This window comes from Molossus molossus, unplaced genomic scaffold (genome assembly GCF_014108415.1).
Source record: "Molossus molossus isolate mMolMol1 unplaced genomic scaffold, mMolMol1.p scaffold_m16_p_7, whole genome shotgun sequence".
Taxonomy (NCBI): Eukaryota; Metazoa; Chordata; class Mammalia; order Chiroptera; family Molossidae; genus Molossus; species Molossus molossus.
This window is the reverse complement of record NW_023425401.1, coordinates 44,315,344-44,338,492: the sequence shown is the minus strand read 5'-3', so window position 1 is coordinate 44,338,492 and position 23,149 is coordinate 44,315,344. Positions and strand designations below refer to the sequence as shown.

The 23,149-nt window shown below is 35.4% G+C and overlaps 1 protein-coding gene across 3 annotated transcripts in view; it reads left to right on the top strand.

Moving 5' to 3' along the window:
* Positions 1-23,149, top strand: part of MAGI2 (membrane associated guanylate kinase, WW and PDZ domain containing 2) — a 1,542,253-nt gene that overhangs the window by 1,031,485 nt on the left and 487,619 nt on the right. For all 3 annotated transcript variants that reach the window (XM_036247106.1, XM_036247104.1, XM_036247105.1), the window contains exon 4: positions 18,334-18,549. In XM_036247106.1, the coding sequence (XP_036102999.1) occupies positions 18,334-18,549 (216 nt within the window). The remainder of the gene's footprint in view (positions 1-18,333; positions 18,550-23,149) is intronic.

Here is a 23,149-nt window from a genome sequence, read left to right as displayed (position 1 = left end):
TAGGTAAGACAGAGTTGAGGCTCTACTACAACTGTTATGATCAAATGATCATCATTTCTGTGAAGGGAAAGAGAATAGAAGACAACAGCTGTTGGCAATATTCTAATCATCACAATCCGATGTTTAATTTTCCAAGCCTAAAGAAAAGATCAAATTAAACCATAATTGAAAATGTTTAGCACTATTAGAAAAGATAATTATATCTGCAGGCTTATATATTTTAAGTTTTTCTTTAATTTGAAGCATAATGTTTTGATGTTACCTGGTGAACCATGTGGGAGTAGATATTATATGTTCAATTATTTTAAAATCTTGTAAACAACCCAGTGATCTCAAAGCAAATATTGTACTGAAGCAGCAGCAGCAGCAGCAATAGCAGTAGTAGTAGTACTAAACAAAAAACAAATGTTGAAATGCCAGTTCAGAGAATTTAGGAAACTTGTCCATGTGCCATATTCAGCAGACTCGAGAGACTTATGAAAAATCTTGATACCGAAATGTATAAACTTTTTATTTGTATAATTTGAATAGGGCAAGAAAATGTGTGTTGGAGAAAATGTTTAATAAATTCTCAATTTTTTTTAGAACAGAAACTTTAGACCCTATGGAGCAGCTGAACTTCAGACTAAAAGATGTATTTGTACCATAAAGTTAATTTATTTCAGGCTTTGTTTGGGAGATAGTGATTATAAACATTCATAGAAATAAAATAACCCAAATGTTAAATATATCCCAGATAATATATCCCAATATCATGCTGACCAAATTAAATGAAATGTACTAAATAACAATATGTTCTATATAAAGTCATTAAAAAATTAGTCTGCGTGTTTAATTTTATGGCATTACAGATTTAGCAGAGTGGACAAAGGACTCTTATCACGTACTAGAACATCAGTGTCATTCAATGGTGGTTTAGCAATTTATTGCTGGTTAATGATCCAGAATATCATGATAGTTCTTCAGATCTCTCAGGTAAACACAATGAGAATAAGATTATTTAGTATGACTTAAGGTGTGACACCATAATTTCAAGTTCCATAATTCAATTAATAAAACCTAAATTGGACTCAAAAGAAATGCCAAGTTGGATTTTTACCCTCTAGGAGCTTGAAGTATATTAGTGATGGTAAGACAATAAATAGGCCAATGGTTTTTTAAGTGGCAACATAAGTAATACAAGCAGCTGAGGACCCTAGATTATGAAGTTAATATACAGAAACAGTATTCAGGTCTTTGTTTTTGTCATCAACATAAGTTTACTGCATGCACTTTGTGTTCATTGAGCAGCTGTGTCCTCAAGACACATTACACTCCTCAAACTTTATTGTGCATCTTGTTAAAATGTAGATTCTGATTCAATATGTCTTGGGTGAGCTTGAAAGTTTACAATTCTAACAAATTCCCGGGTGAGGCTGATGCTGCAGGTCTGCAGGTCACACTTTGAGTACCAAATGTCCAAGTTATTTTAATAAAATCTTCTCCTTAGCATTCATTAAAATCTGAGACATCTTATTTAAACACATAGATATTTGGTGAGACTGCAGTGAGATGTAAATGTATCCCCTCCTTACAAATGATACACTTTCAGTTAACATTCTTGCCAGTTGCCCCAAGTCTTTTGGCTGTTTCCATATAAAAAGACCACTTGTAACGTCTAGAAGGTGGTGGGATATCTATCTCCTTTCAGTCAATGTCTTGACTCCTGTCTAAAACCATCCACCTTGGAGCATGAGGTAATCATGAGTTCCTGACACAGATAGCTGTCTTTTAGAAATTACACTGAAACCGCCAATTTATTTTGCAGCTATTGCTGAACAGCTATCTAGAGATAATAACTTTCAGCCACTACGAGTTTAGGCCAAATTGGAGCCAATGACCTTTGGGTGAAAAGTTTCATATTCCATTTCCAGTCCCTGGAGCCATCAAAGATTCTTGTCAAAAGAGTTGTAATTCATGGAATTCAGCATGCTGCCTCCAGCTTAAACCAGAGATTGTTTCTTGAAACTCATACACTTAGGCTGCTGGTTGCTCCTGACATAAATGTAAGAGAATGGTGTAAGAATATTTTTTCTAAACAGTGTTTCAATTGATTAGTATAAAAATTAAATGGGCAATTATTTACCTTAGTTACCAGAATGCATTCCTAGTATCTCTAAGTAAAAATGTCAGTGGAAGCCCATCATCCATATTCTTCATCAATACACTTTTTATTTTAAATGGAACTGCAAACTATGACATTAGCTTTTTTCCCAGCAAAATAAAGTTGTTTCAAAAGATTAGTAGAGATGTGTGAACCATTGGAAGAGAAAATTTAAATGTTCTCATCTTGTTGTCACTGAAACAATGACGTGGATTAATGGGGAAGAAGTGGTATGCCTGGCCTGTGGTATTGCTTTCACTTAGTATTATTCCTATGAGGTAATCATCTAAATTAATAAGAATTTGCCCTTTTATATGGAGGAGAGAGCATGATCCAAATGGACCCATAAAAAGGAAATTGCTGAATGAAGTCATTACTCTAATTAACGTTTATGCCCCAATGTTAACAGTATACCTTTTGAAAATATGACATTCAATACATTCCAACCTACCACATTGAATAGTCGTTGTAGCCTGAGTGCTAGTTTTAATTGTCCTTTCAATATCAATTTAGACAGATCTACTAATAGGATTGTGTTATTAGATAAATGCTTCTGGTAATAGAAAAGAAATGTCATTACTGAGCTGGATTAAATAACTGTTCACTGTGATAAACAGTAAACTATCAAAGCTCATTCATTCATAAGACCTACCTACTTATTCAGAGTTCCTTTTTTTGTCCACATTCATATAAACAATATCATTCTTTATGATGGAAAATACTGAATGAACTTTCTATTCTCTTCCTAGAAAATTTTCTTCTGTATTGAAATCAAATCCCATTCCATTGACCTCCAAAGGATTGCTCAGGTTCTCTAATGCTGAATGTTTTATTAAATTCTGCAGTCGTGGGATTATTAGTTTGGGCTTGGAAAATTATTTTGTTTTACTGAGGTTTCTGTTATTAGTATTTCAGTTTTAATGGTATCTGACATCTTTTTGTGAAATACACACACACACACACACACACACACACACACACAGTCTCCTCATTCAATCTCCAAACCATCTCCCATGTTCCCCTCCAAAGCTATTTTCACATAGCAACAAGAATGAGTAACCTTTTAAACCTTTAAATAAAATCATGTTTCCCCTTTGTAAAACCTTTCCAAAATCCCTTGATTTGGCTGACAAGGCCCTGTAGGATCTACTTCCTGTCTGCCTTTCCAGCCGATTCCTGCCCCTCTTTTCCTTGCTCATTTTACTTTAATCCTGTTAATGTTTGTTAATTCTAAACACACCCCAAGCTCTTCCTGTTCCAAAGACTTTATGCTTATTGTTCTTTGGCCTGTAACCCTCTTCTCCTAGCTTTTCACACAATAGGAGCATTTTCATCCTTTTGGTCTCAGTTTAAATAGTACCTCTTCAGATGAAAGTAGGTTTCTGATCAACCCTACCTAAAAGTAGATTTCCCTATTATACTCTCTTCCAGAACTCTGATATGTCCTTTACTTTATTTATTAGATTAATGTTAATAGCTTTGCTCCTCTGAACACTTAAGTTATCGAAACTTCTTAAGTTCTCATCTGTATTGCTTTTTTGCTGGGTACATATTAAATGCTCAATTAATGAGTCAGTATCTATGCCTGGAAAATTGTGTGTTGCTAATTGATTATTACATAGACCAGGTGGTACCAATCTACATTTGTGGGCCAAATCTACTCCAACACCAATTTTTGTACCGCTAACAAAGTAAAAATGGCTTTTACATTCAAAACCATATAAAAAAATCAAAAGACGACTATTTTGTGTCATGAAAACCATATGAAATTCAAATTTTGATATCCAGAAATAAAGTTTTATTGAAGCACAGCCACATCTTTATATGCTATACATGGCTGCTTGCAGGTCTCAATGGCAGAATTGAGTATTTATGACAGAAACCATATGTCCCAAAAAATCTGAGATGTTTACTCTCTGGGTCTTTACAAAAAGAGTTTTCTGACCCCTAACATAGGCTGGTTTGCATATCAGAATTTTGACACCAAAAAACTCCTACACAATTCTGAAGCTTTTTATAAAAATTTGGAAGAAGGAATGATAGGCGATTTTAAAATAGGCTACTTGAATCCTTTTTATGCTGGCCCAACTTTTTTAAAGTGTTATTTATTTATTTGTTTAATTTGTTTTTACTGGATTTATTGGGGTGACATTAGTTAATAAAATTATATAGGTTTCAGGGGTACAATTCTAAAATACATTATCTGTATATTGCATTGTGTGTTCAACACTCCAAGTTGTCTCCTGCCATCACCATTTATATTCCCTTTACCTTCTCCTACTTTCCCCACTCTCCTTCCCCTCTGGTAATCACCGTATTGTTGTTTGTCTATGAGGTTTGTTGTTGTTGTTGTTTTTGCTTTTTGCTTAATCTCTTTACCTTTTTCATTTAGCCTCCCTCTCCCCTCCTCTCTGACAGCTGCCAGTTTGTTCTCTGTATCTATGAATCTGTTCACCTCACTTGATTGGTCTACTTCCCATTGGGGCAATCCTCAAAAGCAGTGGTTCTCAGATATTAAGGTGTATTAGAATGACCTGAAGTGACCCAAGCCCAGAGGTTCTGATTAGGAGATAGGGAGGGGGCCTGAGAATTTGCATTTCTAGCAAGATCCCAAGTCAAGAAATAATGGCCAGGGTTGCATCCTTCTTTTCAGGATGTGGATCTATCAGTGTAAGAATTCATTTAGTCAGTATCGACAGTGTGCCAGTGTTATTCTAGATGCTGGGAAAACAAAACTAAATGATAAATGGCTACTCTAAGAAGCCAGAATTTAATGTTATGCAGGCAATGAATAAATAATTATAATAAAACATGAAGGCTTTAACAAGAGGTATAAACAAACTCTGATAGGGACACCAATCAATGCCTGCACATCTGTGAAGACGTTTTGAAGGCAAATTAAGACTTACAGAATTTTGCAATGTTTCATGATAAAGTCCAGCCTGCAGCTTAGCAATGGCAGCCCATGGCATCTCATAAAGAAATCCTAGGCCTGGCCAGAGTGGTGCAGTTGGTTGAGCCTCGTCCCATGCATCAAAGAGTTGCTGGTTCAATTCCAGGTGAGGGCACATATCGGGGTTGTAGGCTTGATCCCCAGTAGAGGGCTTGTGGAAGGCTGCCGATCAATGTTTATCTCTCCCTCTCCTTTCCCCTCTCTCTAAAATCCATAAAAACATATCTTAAAAAAAAGAAATCCTGAGTATCAGGAGAAAATTTAGATGTTCTATTCAATGATTCTTATTTCTAAGAAAAAGAAAAGAAGATCATCTTGAAAAGGCTTATGGTTCTTCAAACAAGTTGCTAATATTAGCTCCTATTTTCTTCATTTGAATCCTGAGTCGCATTGTTGTCCCCACGTCCACCACCTCCCACTAGCCCACGCTCCCATCACGGCACTCTTGTGCTAGAATCTTCATTGACCTCAAGACTTTTCCTCTTGCTATTTCCAGATCATGCTACATACTTCAACCTGCCAATCTGCTTTAAAAACAAATCTGAATGTTTTTTACATTTTAATATATATTTTATTTAAGTATAGTTGGCTTTTAAAACCTATAATATATTCCCTTTACTTTCAAAAGTAACCCAAATCTTTAACAAACCTTTTAGCTCTCATATGATCTCAAGCCTCGGGGTTCCGCCTTTGTTGTCAGCACAACCTTGTCGTCCTTTTAGTTCTTCCAAGGATCTAGTCTTCCTCCACAGTCAGAGCTTTTACAAATGTATTCCACCAGCCTAGAATGCTCTTCCTCCCTGTATCCCTTGAACCTTCATTTGATTCTACTCACCTTTCTAATCTCCATTTCAACTTCAATGCCATGGAGAAGTTGTTTATTCACTGACTCCACCCCAATCCCCACTGTCAAAAACAAGGTATGACTAGTCTACACTGGTGATCACTGTGAAAACAAAAGCCATGTTGCTATAGTACCAACAGGGAAGACGGTCAATTCTCACAGTATACCTGCCATCAAATCTAACTTAAGTTAGTTTTATGTCATAAAAAAACAAACTTCAGGCTTTAAACCACATAGTCCTTAAGTTCAAGAAATGTTTGAAGCATTTTACAACATAGACTATGTCTTGAGTTAAACTGAGAAAAGCAGAACTGATCTGGCTAACTAGTTAGCAGAAATTTTGCAATAGCCTTTACAAGCAATTTGATTTTTATTTTGGGAGAAAACACACACACACACACACACACACCCCAACTTTCATTTAGTTCAGCCATTTGACCTTCGGAGAACTCCTTTGAACAATTTTCAGGATCAATAGAAAAAGCTTTTTTTTTATTATTAGAAAAGCCACATGCATTTCCTAAAAATCTATATTGATCAAGAAATATTTTGGACCAGATGGAGAAAGGGTAGCGGGTGTTCCATCACAATTCCATTTTTTCCCCTTAAGAAGCCTAACTTGAATTCTTCTCAGTTTTCAAAACACTTCTTGACCTTTATATCAATGTGCAGTTTTATATTTGTGTGATTATTTGATTAATATATGTCTCCCCAGTGGAAGGTAAGCTTCAAAGAGAATTACTTGTTTTGTTCACTATTTTGCTTTCAGATAATCCATGCTGGGTACATAGTAGGTTCTCAATTAACATTTGCTGAATGAATGGAAGAGTAACTGGATATATAATAACTTCTCCCTTCTCCATCACTCACCTATTATTAGTTTAGTCAACTAATGAAGGTCTGAACCCCCTTTGTGACTTATTTTCTTGTCCATCAAGTGTCTATTACTGTCCTGGACTTTTAAATTGATTCTTAATCCTCACCTTTACCCACTCGTTTTAGTTGTGGATGTCATAACTTGGTACCTGCAAATGACTACTTATTGAGCCTTAACTTTTTTCAGAAAAAATTGGTCTAGGAATTGCAACATTATGAACTCTAAACATTATTATTTTGACATGTAATCAACATAAAAATGATAACTGGGATGCTTTATGTTTTGGGGTTTTTCTGTAGTAAGTCTTAAAAATCCAGTGTAGATTTTTTCTTTTTTTTTATCCTCACCCGAGGATATTTTTCCATTTTTTTGTACAGATAGAGTGGGAGGGAGAGAGAGGAAGAGAGAGAGAAACATCGACGTGAAAGGGACACATCGAGTGGCTGCCACCCGCATGACCAACCAGGGCCGGGGACAAACTGCAACCAAAGTACATGCCCTTAGCGGGAACTGAACCCGGGTCTCTCCAGACCGCAGGCCGACGCTCTAACCGCTGAGCCAAACTGGCCAGGGCCAGTATAGATTTTACATCTCAATTCAAACTAGCTACATTTCAAGTCCTCAATAGCCAGATATAGCAAGTGCCTGTCATATTGGACAGTGTATGTTAGTACTTCATCAGCTATTAGGTGGTACAAATGGCCACATATACATGGCTTTGAGCCAGAATGCCACCTGAGGAATCATGCTGGAACTCTACAACGTCATGAAGGACACATCACAGTCCTCCTTCTCATCCTCATTCTACGCCTTCTTGTCTTCTTCCCTTTCTAGCTTTTACTCTCACTCTTTCTTCTTTTCTTTCTCATTCTCCTTATTCTTCTTAGATAATTGCCATTTCTTTTCTGATTGTGTTTTGACCTACACATTTTCTCGCTCCACTTTTCTCTTTCTTCATTAATATAATAATTTTTCTACCATGACGTGTTATTTCTGGTACTTTCATGATTTACTACAGAATAAGAAGGATGTTATGAATGACAAAATTATAATGTAAACATTTGGGAAATAGGGGAGTTGCACCTCAATAGAACATACATCTTTAAAGAATTAATGGTTGGTCTCTAGAGTTTTAAATATAAAATTCCAATAGTTCTGACAGGTTTCTTGTTGTTGTTGTTGTTGTTGTCATCATGTGGTTGATTTTAATAAGTTGTGAGTGTATTGATTCCGAGGAAAAAAGTCTGCATTGTCCAAGATTTGCTAGCATTATACAGACAAAGCCTTTTGGTTTGTTCATTGTCTTCCAAGCTTATAAATTTGTTCTGTTTATATCTAAATTGCTGCTACCTGCATACTCTATCATTTAGGATTTATGTTTATGTCTCACAGATTATAAGATGATCACAATGAAAATGTTGACTCTTTATAACAATCAAAACTTTGAAATGTCACATGTACTAAAATATAAAATTTAAGTGCTTCATATATGGTCTTCCACAGAGTAATCATAGTTCACATCATGTGGAGGATATACTTAGGGACTAACTCACCAACAGGGATGGATGTAAATGAAAGACTTGCAACAAAAAAAGAAATACTGTGCAACCACAACTTTCCTGAGAAGGAATTCGCAAAGAAATATAAAAAAAGAAGAAATGGGCTCTCCACATTTGCATTAAGAAAGCAAATGAATCCAGGCTCTCAATTAATTGAAATTGACTACAGTTTATCATTCTTCATTCATTGTCCATTCAGAAGTTTCTACTATAATAACAAGGAAATATAACCTGTTGTCATTACATTCTTTAAAAAATTTTATTGCATAATTTTGGAACTCTAACTCAATTCTGTCAATTCACAAATGAGGAAACTAAGGTTCAAAGAGTTTAATGTCTAATCCAAGGTCTTTTAGGAAGTTAGTGGTAGAATCTGGATTAGAACTCAGATCCTCTGACTATGTACAGAGCTCTTTCCAATAGGACAAGTTTGTAGAAATCCAGCAGACAAATTAAGTAGAAGTAAAACTCTTTCATATTATTTTTTTTTTACTTTTATTAACAACTGAAAATTAGAAATTAGATATTTGGCAAATTTATTTAGTCATTAACGAACAGTCAAATTAAGATTAATCAGAATTTTTCTGGGTATTGTACTTGGAAGACATTGACAAGAGTCTTATAGATCTCCTAATTTCTTTGTAATTTTATAGTATCACAGTTAATAACACCACTGAGAGAAGGAAGTTATATGATGAACCATAAATATTATGTGAGAAAAATAATATTGTCCTTGAAAAGTTCAGTTTCTTTTATAAGTTTTTGAAGAAGCTTATTTAATCAAGATGACTATCACAGGAATCCACTGAGCTTTGTATAAATGCTCATTTTAAAAATGATCAAAAATTTACTTCCACTTTCTTATTTACTGAGCCATGAAGGGACTATCTCTTAAGCACTTAATTCACTAGACACTGAAAAACTTAAACAGTTCCTTGCGTTGATAACACAATTGTAAGTGATGTCCACTCAGAAAAGTAGACATGTAAATATTTTACTACCTGTGATTATAATATAAATTATTTTAGTCTCAGTTTTGTTTTCCAAAAACCTTTGCATTAACTTTTTGCTTAGGTTCCCCAAGTGTCATTATATGTACCACACCAGACTATCCAGGAAAACATCTCCACTGTGATAAGAGAACACCAAAGGCTCCTCTGAAAAATATGTTCCCCACCAAATGGACCACTTATAGCCCAAATTTCATGATTAAACTTTTGGATTAGAGTTTTAAATACTATGTTAAAATACAGGCATTACATGAGAGATAGTAAGCCAATTTTAGTCACTGGCATCTTAGTTTAAATTAGTTAATGAGACTGTGAGCCAGTCACTTAACAAGACTCAAAGGAAATTAGAAATGGGACACATATACTGTGTACAAGAAAAAAGAAAATTGTAATTGTTATTAGCATAAGGTATGAAATTAGGAGCCTAATGAGAGAATTATGAGGCACTGGGTACTAAGCATTATGAATACTCAAAATCAGAGTGTGTTCTCAGATAAGAGGGAAGACAAAAAATATGAATAATTTTTCTGTTTTTACACTATCACCATGAGTCAACAGTTTCTCTCTCTACTGAACATAAGAATGGGTTACTCACACAAGTTTATATTCATATTATTTACTTGAAACATTTGTTTGCTTTTTCACCTTCTAACCTATAACTTGATAATAAAGTCAAAAGTAAATTTTTCGAGTAAAGACAAGATAAGTGATAAACTGGATGATTAGGAAGCAGAATGAAAGAGCTTTGCTAAGGAATGTACATCTGTTGGGTGATAAATAATATTTTACACATACTCAGTGCAGCAAAACAACTAAATAAGAGAAAAGTCATTGACACAAGGGCAACTTAAATTGTTACCGTGGTTTGGTGTTTACTGTTTTCTCAGCCATTTAAGCACAGATTTTCACTTTATGGTCTATGAGAAAAATGTGTTGCTCAGGTGATAATATGATGACCTAAAATGTCATTTGATAAAAGTGACTATCTAAGACTGTGCTGTCCAGCATAATAGCCACTAGTCACATATGTCCATTTAGCACTTGAAATGGACTTGAAACGGGTCTGATCCAAATTAAGATGTGTTTAAGTGTAAACTATACACTGAGTTCTGAAGACTTAGTAAGCAAAATATTTAAAATATTGCATTTTATTTTTTAATCCTCACTCGAGGACATTCTTTTCCATTTTTTGTTCAGATAGAGTGGGAGGGAGAGAGAGAGAGAGAAACATTGATGTGAAAGGGACACATCAAGTGGCTGCCACCTGCACGACCCAACCAGGGCTGGGGACAAACTGCAACCGAGGTACGTGCCCTTAGCAGGAACTGAACCCGGGTCTCTCTGGACCACAGGGCGACGATCTAACCGCTGAGCCAAACCGGCCAGGGCTATTGATCATGTATTGAAATGATAATATTTTGGGTATGTTGTATAAGGTAAAACATTATTACAATAGCTTTTACCTTTTCCCTTTTATAGTGAAGCTAACTGGAAAGTTTCAAAATTACATATGTGGCTTGTATTTGTGGCTCACATTACATTTTTACTAGAAAGTGCAGCTCCAGGGGATGTAATATTATTTAAATATGATATGCTTATGAATTGGGCTTGTAAAATTTTTATGTTACTATAATTATAATGTTCAAGTGCTGTACTTTGAAAGCAGGTGTATATTTGACATTGAAAATCGTATGTATCTTTTTTCTTTTCTGTTAAGGATTTTCTTGCATAATTTCTTTAAAGCATGTTATTTTGCAGAGATGGGAAATGTTCTGAACTCTTTGGAATAATGCCTGAAGGAAATGCTCACTAAAAGAAAGGGTATCTAATTTCCTTTAAATAAGCAAACTACTTGCCCCAGCCAGTTTGTGGAAGTTATATTCAGCAAAGATTTGACCTGTGCCTGTCCACATTTACAAACATGAATGAATGAAAATTTGGTGATAATAACCACAAGTAACCTACTGAGAACTTGCAAACAAGCTTCAGAAAATGTTAGTCAGATTAAACTATCTATGTGATTTCTGGAGAATATTAGTGAGATATTAAAAGAAAATTTAGGATGTAGATAGTAAAATTCAGAATGTAGGTTATTGGGATTATATTGTGAAACCAGCATTCATTTAATTTAAAATAAACTTAAAATTCTTAGGTGTTTTGTTGCAGAATAATTCAATTCTTCATGGAAAAAAAACGGAAACTTATAATTGTGCACACTTTGGGAAAGTCACATTCGACAATTAATTTTCACAAAATTTAGCAATTTGTTCTTTAGTACAGATATCAGTGACAAAATGTCACATTGGCTGTTTTTTCTATTCCTGACACATATTAGATTAATGCCTTTCACCATAAGAGAAAAACACATTGTCTTTCTGAGATCAGAGAGTTTTTGAAGCTTGGTTTCAAGTCACTACCTACCTATGACATGATGAGGAAATATTTTTGTTTTAATTTTTTTTTTTTCTTTATTGATCTTAGAGACAGAAGAAGGGAGAGGGAGAGGGAGAGAGAGAGAAAAACATCAATGAGAGAGAACATCGATTGGCTGCCTCCTGCATGCCCCCCATTGGGGACTGGGCCCACAACCTGGGCATGTGTCCTGACTGGAATTGAACTGGCTACTTCTTGGTGCATGGGTCGATGCTCAACCACTGAGCCACACCAGCCGGACATGATGAGGAAATTTTTGAGGGAGACCAAATTTAAGCATCAGAATTGTTTACAAAAATAACTTCAATTGGTTGGACAAAAATATTCTAAAGTGAGACTCTGAGTCTTATTTTCTTGTAGGAAGTATAATTTTAGAAAAATAAAATATTTTCTGGGTTACATTTACCAACTTTGTTTTGGATTTACAGAATTTATCGCTAACTCACTAACTCTGTAGCCATATGACTGATTCTTGCCATGGATGACAAGAGTTATGATTATTTTGGTACTAATTTTAACTCACTACTATCCTTTGTGTAATATATTAACATGTGTTAGTGTTTGAATTTAGAATCCTCTTGTGATTTACCATGAGTTTTTATTAATACAAATTTAAATCTCTGATATGGATAAAAATGATGGTTTACTTGTGATCTGTCAGCTTTTCTAACATAATTAGGGGTTTGGACTCTGAATCACTTCTCTCTGTTTAATTTCAGTCCGTTTTCCATTAAGAAGGCCAAGTATCAATGGATTTGCTCAATTTATAAAACTGTTAAAAAACAAATAATGAGATTTTCAGTCTCCTAAATTTTGCCGCACATTGTTTCCAACACGAGGACATTTTCTCAAGCTCTCCGGAGATCCCAGTGATGGGCTGTGTTGTCTGCATGCCCAGAGTCCCTGTAGGCAATCGTCTCTCTTCCACTTAACCGTTTCCAAAATTGCTTCTTTCTAGTTACCAAAATGGGAATAAAAACATTGAGATTGGGAGAAATGTGGGTCAAGACCTTAATCTGTAAGTTATATTGAAGACAAAAATATTACTTTTCTAAAACCCATCTCCACCTGTGTGCCACATAGAAAGATCTATGGTTATTTGATGTAAAATCTACACATGTTGTTATTATACCCCCAAAGGACTGAAGAAACAGTCAGCATCTGAGTCTACTACTTTAAAGCCAAATTAACTAAATAATAAACCATGTTTCCATTTTGAAAACTAATCATGTTTAAAGGGAAAAAAAGTGTTGTAAATAAGTAAACATATTTCAGCTTATTACTAGAATTTTTACATATCTTCATACATAAATTAGTTTTTATTGTTTTTCCTTATTTTCATAATATCAGAACTTTAAGGCATAAAGAATATGTTGCATCTTAGAAAACACTCTTTTTGGTATTTATTACCCTTTAACAAAGAGTAGTGGTACCAAAAAAACCATTTATTATAATTCATTAAAATAGTTTCCTGTTCCTTTTGGCTTCATTGTTAAAAACAATGTGGGAGGGGTGCTTAGAAGAGTCAGAAAAGACAAAAACATGTTTAAAACTTAGGCTAAGACTTTCTGAAAACGTTATGTGATCTAACAAGTGTGGAGCAAGCAGAGGAATAGTTCTAGGATAGTCTGCAAGTGTGGAACATGAAAAGTTACTTAGAAAACTATTTTAATCTCTTCTGGATGATTTAGAAATGGGTCTGCATAAAAGTAGGTAATGGCTTAGATTTTCCAAGGACTCTCTAGGCAAGTTTAATTTATAACAATGTAAGCCGTTCTAGTTTCTCTCCCTTTGCAAGAAATTAGTGTAACAGTGTCTAGTATAAATAGGCATTTACTATTTTTTTTATGATTATAAAATCAAGTATTGATATATTATAGACTAAATTTCTGGAAAGCTTTTCTATATTTATAATGTCAGAAATGGGTTTATGCACCCTGTTTTACTCTTTGCAATGACTATATATTTATTTATTTTTAAATTCATTCTTGTAAATACTTAGAAAGCTGAAGAATAAATCAAGTAACTCAAATAATTGTTTTTTTTAATTTTACAGGCATTAATCAAAAATAAGTTTATCCTAATTATAAAAGAAGTAAATGAATAATTTTATGTATCATTTCTATTTTCCCAACATATTTAACAACAAAGTGAGTGAATTTTATATTAAATTTACATAAAAATTACTAATGAATAGGTCATTCTTTTTAAATAGAAATCTATTCAGTGAAAAGTGAGCTAGAAAATCCTATATCCTCACCCTAAACCCTAACAAACACACACACACACACACACACTTATTTTTGGAAGAGGGGGCAATTCACCTAAAATGTCCCTTCTTTATGACCTGATAGCAATTATTGCCTTTCCCTCTTGAAAGTGATGTTTGTGCTCACTGGTTGTGGCTTTGATGTCCTCTAGCATTAGCTCTTTGCACTTGTCTATTGCAAGGCAATATAGTATTTTGAAAAGGGATGAGGTTCTTAAGTCAGATATAGGTTTTCCACTTGCTTCCTGTGTAATATTGGGAAGTAGTTTGGTTTTTTTGTAATCCTCACCTGAGGATTTGTTTTTATTAATTTTAGAGAGAGAGGAAGGGGGAGAGAGAGAAACATTAATGGGAGAGAGAAACAGCGATCAGTTGCCTCCTGTACATGCCCTGACCAGGGATGGAATCCGCAACCTACTTAGGTGCCGAGACTGGAGTTGAACAACCTTTTTGGTGCAGGGGACAAAGCTCCAACCAATTGAGCCAGCCAACCAGGGCAATAGTTTGATTTTTTAAAGCCTCCATTTTTATTTGACTGCAGAGGCAGAATGACTTCATCTTGTGTTGTGATGAATAAATGCTGAAATTAACAAACATATATTGAGCACCTCTTCTGATGCCTTCATTATCATTAATCTTATAATAGCACTGTGGGTAAGAGTTACTTTAATCCTCATTTGTGCATCATTAAAATGCCCATTACAGAGTCCAGCTCAGTGATAATGGTAATAATAGTGGTCGTCGAGTTGCTTTTGTGACTGTAGTCATCTTATAGCCCCACATTCCCACTTTAACTCAATCAATTTAAGGATATGAAGTGGCAGCCAGATTAGGAAACAAAGAAAGCAAAATGGCTTATCTCATAATGATCTGTGCTGTTAAAATTTACATCATATTATTATGGTATACTGAGATTTATGTTTGCTAAATGCTAGCACTACATTCTTAATGGAACAGTGTTTCCAAATTATAATTTTAAATAGTTTTGGTGTTTATTTGTTTTTGTGGGTGAAAAGGGCACACTGCCTTAGTACATGGATTTGTATAGAGTTACATGCAGTGACTTAACTACCTGATTACCTGGCTGATTCTTCAAGTTGGTGTAGGTATCTGTAGTCTCCTTGTTCTAAGCATTGTGTTTGGGGTAAAACCCTATTCTCCATGAACTATATTTCTCAAATGTAGTAACTATATGAGTTATTTCGGTGCCTCTTTTTAAATTGTTATTTCTATTGCTAATAAAGATAATCTTAACTAATGATTCATGCTGTTTTACATCTAAAATTTGATCTGAAGTATTAATTTTATAAATAAAATTTTAGAAATACGATATTGCTATGTAATTTATAATCACATGACTTGCCAATAGATGTGATTATTTAGCAATATAAATTCAACAAGATATATTATTTAATATTTATGTTTAGTCTGAGCTACGCATTTATTTCTAATTAGTAAAAGGTTCTTTCTGTACTTTAGGGAAATTTTAACCATAAAAGACAAATCAGAAAAAAAAATACTAAAGTATGATCCATTTTTCTTAGGACTATATATGTTAAAAACATTAAAAGTTTCAGAATGCTACTTAAAATTATACTATTTATTGGACCATGCAAGATTATGTACTAGTTTAACATGTGTTTGTTAGATAAGCAGTAATGAGATTCAATAGAAAGCTTCACAAGCGTAGCAGTACTACTGGCAATGGTGCTAGCCCTTATGGATGCTGAGCTATAGAAATAGACTTCTGGGGAGCAACTAGCAGTTTTTGTTGGCTCAAAATTTGTTCATTACATGTAAAGGTCTGATTCATTTTAAATGCTCTAAATCAAATTTAAAAGTAGCCTTTAGCAAAATGTATATCATTCATTTTGCAGACTTCTGTATAAATGTCCTACCTGTGTAAGAATTGCTTTACATGGTAACACTATGTTTTCCTTGTAGTACTCTTACAACTGTTGACTAGGAGTGGCACAGGTGGCCGTCAGAATATTAGCTTACTTCGTGCCATCATGCAGTTTACACTGCCATTAAAACCACTGCAATTTCAGTTTATGAAAGGCTTCCTCATACATTCATCTTCACAACCCCCCAGTGAGGAAGGCAAGTGTGATGGATGTGTATCATATCCGCTTGTGCAGTATCCCAAGACCCTTCTGCCTGGGGGGCATCCTGAGATAAATGGATAGGGGCAGGGCTCCGCCTCTGTCTCCTTAAATCAAAGGAGAGCATCCATTATCTTTCCCTGACTTGGCAGCTCCCAGGCTCTCACCTGACTTTGGCTCAGCCAATGAGAGACCCCACCTGAGAGTTTTCTGGAAATGAGTGAATGAGAGCCCTCGGAATAGCTTGAGGCCCATTCTCCTGGCTGCACCTGGCAGTGGACCAGCAGAGCTCTCAGAGTCCAGAGCCAGCGAGGCCACTGGGGTGCCCCAACTGGACTGCTTTGTTTCTGCCCATTTTCCCAAGGCTTTTCAGCCTCTTCCCTCAACGAACGATCTCATATCTTTTCAGTACATCCTTATTTTAACTTAACTAGACTAGGTTTTGGTTGTTTGCAACCCAGAATACAGGTGATTATAACAAGTATTACTATTCTCAATTTATAGATAAAGAAGTTGAGCTTGACTAAGTAAGTTGTGCGGGCTGGTATGGCCCAGTGGATTGAACGTCTTTCCATGAAGTGAGAGGTCCCGGTTGGATTACTGGCTGTGGCACACCTCCTCCTCTCCCCCCTGCTCACACATCGATGTTTCTAAATCTCTTTCCCTTCCTCTCTCTCTAAAAAAAGAAAAAGATGAAAACATATTAAAAATAAATAAAAATAAAATTTAAACAGTTAAGTAACTTGCTTAAATTGTAGTTGTACAGAAAAGCTGACTCTAGAACTCATGACTTCTAGTTAAGTGTTTCTGTCCAGCACAGTTTTCCCAGTTGCCTTCAGCGGCCTCTGAAGACAGGCTGGCTTCCTCCTCCATGCCTCTTGACTGCAGTGCTTAATCCTGTTTTCCGTTCTAAGGCTTATGTGCTTGATGTCAAATGTACCTGACCTCCGCACCACACCTTTGAGCTCTAGAAGACAAGGATTGGATTATATTTATCATTTCATTTTCTCTCAAACATACTGGAGTGCCTGGGTATATAGTGCTAAATAAATATTTTAATGAGCAAGTGAGGAAATGAATGCAAAATATTATTCAATTTATTAACTAGAACACCAATATGAGTTTGAAATTGATAAAAGTATACCATTAATTTTTTTTAAAAAAAAACCCACTATGTTCTTTACCAATGAAAATGTTAGACTATTTTAAATAATTTCTTAAATATATAAAAATGTTCACTTAGTAAGCATTGATTCTATGCCTACTATGTACTACAGAGAGAAATAAGAATTAGTCTCCTTCAAAAAGTCTCTTAGATTAATGGGAGAAACAAATGATTTCATAGCTCACATCATGGAGCTGTGGGAAGAAGAGCTGCCATCATCTGAAGAATGATGAGAGCAGCAGGCCCACTGTCAGCAGCCATGGAAACCACGAAACTGGCGTGGAGATACAGCAAGATGCCATGCACTTCAAGGACAACAGCCAGAGCCCTTTGAAAGCTGTAGAAAAGCACAGTGTGCTTTGTCTTTCCAGAATGCTGTGATATTTGCTAAAAAGTAAATGATGTTTATACCCTTATTTAGACATAATTGTTTTTATTCTTCTTTTTTGTATCTTCACCCAAAGACATGCGGGGGGGAGAGAGAGAGAGAAACATCAGCCCATAGACCTCTGTACATGTCCCAACCAGGGATCGAACCCACACATAGGCATGTGCACTGACTGGAATTGAACCAGCAACTCTTCGGTGCACAGGATGACGCTCACCAGCTGAGCCACTTCAGGCAGGCAGATGTCATTATTTTTAAGAAGATTGTAATCGATGCTTGATATTAAAACTTTTAAAATAATTTTGAAATTGTGCTGTGCCATGTGAGACTAATACACAAGACTATATTTTGGTTTGGAAAAAGGGTGAGAATGAAGAGAGATCTATATCTTTAAGCCCTAAAGGTCAATAAAATAGCAGCAAAAAGATAGAAAAAGATTTTTTAAAAAAACATATGTATAGATATGTGTGTGGGTGTGTAAAATGCACATATATGTATAAAATAAGGTACAAATTTGTCATTCTTTACAGGTTATGTGCATAGTAGGAAAAATGTTTAATTCCATAATATTTTGGTATTATTTGCAGACAATTACTACGGTACCCCAAAGCCTCCAGCAGAACCAGCACCACTATTATTAAATGTAACAGACCAGATACTTCCAGGAGCCACTGCAAGTGCTGAAGGAAAACGGAAGAGGAATAAGTCAGTGAGCAACATGGAGAAAGCAAGTATAGAGCCTCCTGAAGAGGAAGAGGAAGAGAGGCCTGTGGTCAATGGAAATGGAGTAGTAGTCACACCAGGTTAGTCCTTTGCATTTGTTATAGGTTCGTCAGCTCTTCAGATGTCATTAAATATATCTTATATCTGTATGTTCAATTATACATTTTTTTCTTTCACATATATATAATCGTGTGTGTGTGTGTATATATATGCACATGTGTGCATGTATTTATATATATATGTATATGTATATATATATATACACATATATAGAGAGAGAGAGATCTTCAGGTAAGGATTATAGCAAGTGGAAAAGACATGATTCTTACATCCAGTTTATTGGGTTTTTTTAATTTAATTACTTTGTTTATTTTTGTTAGAGATGTTTCTCCTTTTGCCCCCACTGATTCCTCCTCCCCCTCCCTCACCACCCTGTCCCCAGATTTGTTGTCCATGTCCATTGTTCATGCATATAAGTTCTGTGGTTTATCTCTCCCCCACACCCCCTCTTCTGGGGATTGTCAGTCTGTACCCCACTTCCACATCTCTGGGACTACCCCATTCCTCAGACTGTGATGTTCATTATATTCCATAAATAAGTGAGGTCATGTGATACTTGTCTTTCTCTTTTTGGCTTGTTTCGCTTAGGATGACACTCTCCGGGTCCCTCCATGTTGTCTCAAAGGATAAGAGATCTTTCTTTCTTACCGTTACATAGTCCTCCATTGTGTATATTTACCGCTGCTTTTTTATCCATTCATCTACTTATGGACCTTTGGGCTGTTTCCAGATCTTAGCTATTGTAAATAGTGCTGCTACAAACATCGGGGTATATATATTCTTTCTGATTGGTGTTTCAGGCTTCTCAGGGTATATTCCTAGAAGTGGGATCACTGGGTCAAATGGCAATTCAATTTTTAATTTTGTGAGTTAACACCATACTGTTTTCCATAGTGGCTGCACCAGTCTGCATTCCCACCAGCAGTGTACTAGTGTCCCCTTTTCTCCACACCCTCACCAACACTGTTGTTTGATGATTTGTTGATGGCGGCCATTCTGACAGGTGTGAAGTGATACCTCATTGTTGTTTTAATTTGCATCTCTCCGACAATTAGTGATGTTGAGCATGACTTCATATGTCTCTTGGCCATTTGTATGTCCTGTTTGGAGAGATGTCTATTTAGCTCCTCTGCCCATTTTTTAATTGGGTTCTTTGTCTTCCTTTGCTTGAGTTGTATTAGCACTCTATATATATTGGAAATGAACCCCTTATCTGATATATCATTGGTAATTATGCTCTCCCATACAGTGGGTTGCCTTTCCATTTTGATGATTATATCTTTTGCCATGCAGAAGCTTTGGAGTTTGATGTAGTCCCATGTGTTCATTTTCTCCTTTGTTTCTGTTGCCTTGGGATATATCAGTGAAAATTCTGCTGCGTATGATGTCTGAAATTTTGTTGCCTACAGTTTCTTCTAAGACTTTTATGGATTCATGAGTCACATTTAAGTCTTTTACCCATTTTGAGTTTATTCTTGTGTATGGTGTAAGTTGATGGTTTAGTTTCTTTTTTTGCATGTAGCTGTCCAATTTTTCCAACGCCATTTATTAAAAAGGCTGTCTTTACTCCACTGTATGCTCTTGCCACCTTTGTCAAATATTTATTGAGCATATTGCCTTGGATCCATTTCTGGGTTCTCTTTCCTGTTCCACTGGTCTACATGCCTGTTCTTGTCCCAGTACCAGGCTGTATTGATCACAGTCACTTTGTGGTATAACCTGATATCTGGTAATGTGACCCCTCCTACTTTGTTCTTCTTTTTAAAGATTGCTGTGGCTATTCGAGGTCTTTTTTGGTTTCATATGAAATTTTGAAGTATTTGTTCTAGTTCTATTAAGTATATCTTTGGTATTTTGATGGGGATTACATTTAGATTGCTTTAAGTAGTATGGACATTTTAATGATGTTAATTCTCCCAATCCATGAACAGGATATGTGCTTCCACTTTTTTATATCTTCCTCTATTTCGTTTTTCAATGACCTGTAGTTTTCTGCAAATAGGTCCTTTACCTCTTTGATTAAGTTTATTCCTAGGTATCTTAATTTTTATGCTGCAATGGTAAATGGGATTGTTTTCTTAGTTTCTCTATCTGTGAGTTCATCATTGGTGTATAAGGATGCCATCGATTTATTCATGTTAATGTTGTATCCTGCTACTTTGCCAAATTCATTTTTTAATTCTAGTAAATTTTTTATGGAGTCTTTGGGGTTTTCTACATATAGCATCATGTCATCTGCAAATAATGACAGTTTCACTTCCTCCTTTCCAATTTGGATCCCTTTTGTTTTTTCTTCCTGTCTGATTGCTGTGGCGAAGACTTCCAGTACTATGTTAAATAAGAGGGGCGAAAGTGGGCATCCCTGTCTTGTTCCTGTTCTTAAGGGAAATGCTTTTAATTTTTGCCCATTGAGTATGGTGTTGGCTATAGGTCTTTCATATATGGCCTTTATTATGTCAAGATATGATCTCTTTATTCCCACATTGCTGAGCGTCTTTATCAGAATTAGATGCTGGATTTTGTTGAAGGCTTTTTCAGCATTTATTGATATGATCATGTGGTTTTTATTCTTCATTTTATTTATGTGATGTATCACATTTATTGATTTGCGAATATTGTACCAGCCTTGTTTCCCTGGGGTGAATCCCACTTGGTCATGGTGAATAATTTTTTTGATGTATTGCTGGATTCGATTTCTAGTATTTTGTTCAGGATTTTGGTGTCTATGTTCATCAGGAATATTGGCCTGTAGTTTTCTTTTTTTGTAGTGTCTTTTTCTGGTTTTGGAATTAGAATTATGCTGGCTTCATAAAACAAGTTGGAAAGTCTTCCCTCTTCTTGAATGTTTTGAAATAGTTTGAGGAGAATGGGTGTTAGTTCTTCTTTGAATGTTTGGTAAAACTTCCCAGTGAAGCCATCCAGGCCTGGGCTTTTGTTTGCTGGAAGAGTCTTGATTACATCCTCAATTTTTTTAGTTGTTATTGGTCCCTTCAAGTTTTCTCTCTTCTTGGTCCAGTTTTGGGAGACTATGTGTTTCTAGAAATTTGTCCATTTCACTTAGATTGTCGAATTTGTTGCCATATTATTGTTCATAGTAGTTGTTAACAATCTTTTGTATTTCTGTGGTGTCAGTTGTTACTTCTCCTCTTTCATTTCTCATTTTGTGTATTTAGGTTCTCTCTTTGTTTCTTGGTGAATCTAGCTAATGTTCCATCAATCTTGTTTATCTTTTTGAACAACCAGCTCTGTTTCATTAATCCTTTGAAATTTTTTTTTTTTTTTGGACTCTATGACATTTATTTCTGCTCTGATCTTTACTATTTCCTTCCTTCTAGTTGCTCTGGGGTTTTCTTTTTGTTTGCTTTCTAGTTCTTTAAGTTGTGAAGTTAGATAGTCTATTAGAAATTTTTCTTATTTCTTGAGATAGGCCTGTAGTGCTATGAACTTCCCTCTCAGAACTGCTTTTGCTGCATCCCATAGATTTTGTGTTGTTGTCTGTTCATTTTTATTGGTTTCCAGAAATTTTTCATTTCTTCCTTGATCTCCTCGGTAACCCACTCGTTGTTTAATAACATGCTATTTAGCCTCCATTTGTTGAAATGTCTTTGCATGTTCTTGTTGCAATTGATTTCTAGTTTCAAGCCATTGCGATCTGAGAAGATGCTTGATATGCTTTCAATCTTCTTGAACTTGTAGAGACTTAGTTTGTGCCCTAACATGTGGTCTGTCTTTGAGAATGTCCCATGTGCACTTGAGAAGAATGTGAATTCTGTAGTTTTGGAGTGTAATTCTCTGTAGATATCTATTAAATTCATTTGGTCTAGTGCTTCATTTAGAGTCTCTGTTTCCTTGCTAATTTTTTATCAAAAGGATCTATCCAGTGATGTCAGCGTGGTGTTGAAGTCCCCTGCTATGTTTGAATTGCTATTGATTTCTCCTTTGAAGTCTTCCAGAAGATTTTTAATATATTTTGGTGCTCCTATATTGGGTGCATATATGTTTATCAAGGTTATATCTTTCTGTTGGATAGATTCTTTCAATATTATGTAGTGGCCTTCTTTGTCTCTAGTTCTTCATTTTGAAATCTATTTCATCAGTAATGAGTATTGCTACCCCACCTTTTTTTTCCTTTCTGTTTGCTTGGAAGAGTTTTTTTCCATCCCTTCACTTTCATCCTATGTGAGTCTTTTGTTGTGAGGTGGGTCTCTTGTAAACAAAATATAGATGAGTCATGCTTTCTTATCCAATCATCTACTCGGTGTCTTTTTATTGGCGCATTCAAACCATTTATATTTAATGTGATTATTGGTATGTATTTATTTATTGCCTATTTAGTGTGGTTCTGTTTTTCTTCCTATTTCTCCTGCCAATTATAGCAGTCCTTTTAACATTTTTTGCAGTGCTGGTTTGGTGCTAATGTATTCCCTTAGCCATTTTTTGTCTGGGAAGCTCTTTATTTGACCTTCTACTTTGAATGATAGCCTTGCTGGGTAGAGTAGTCTTGGATTCAGATCCTTGTTTTTTATGACCTTGATTACCTCATGCCATTCCCTTCTGGCCTTTAGTGTTTCTGTTGAGAAGTCAGCTGAGAGCCTTATGGGGTTTCCTTTGTAGGTAACC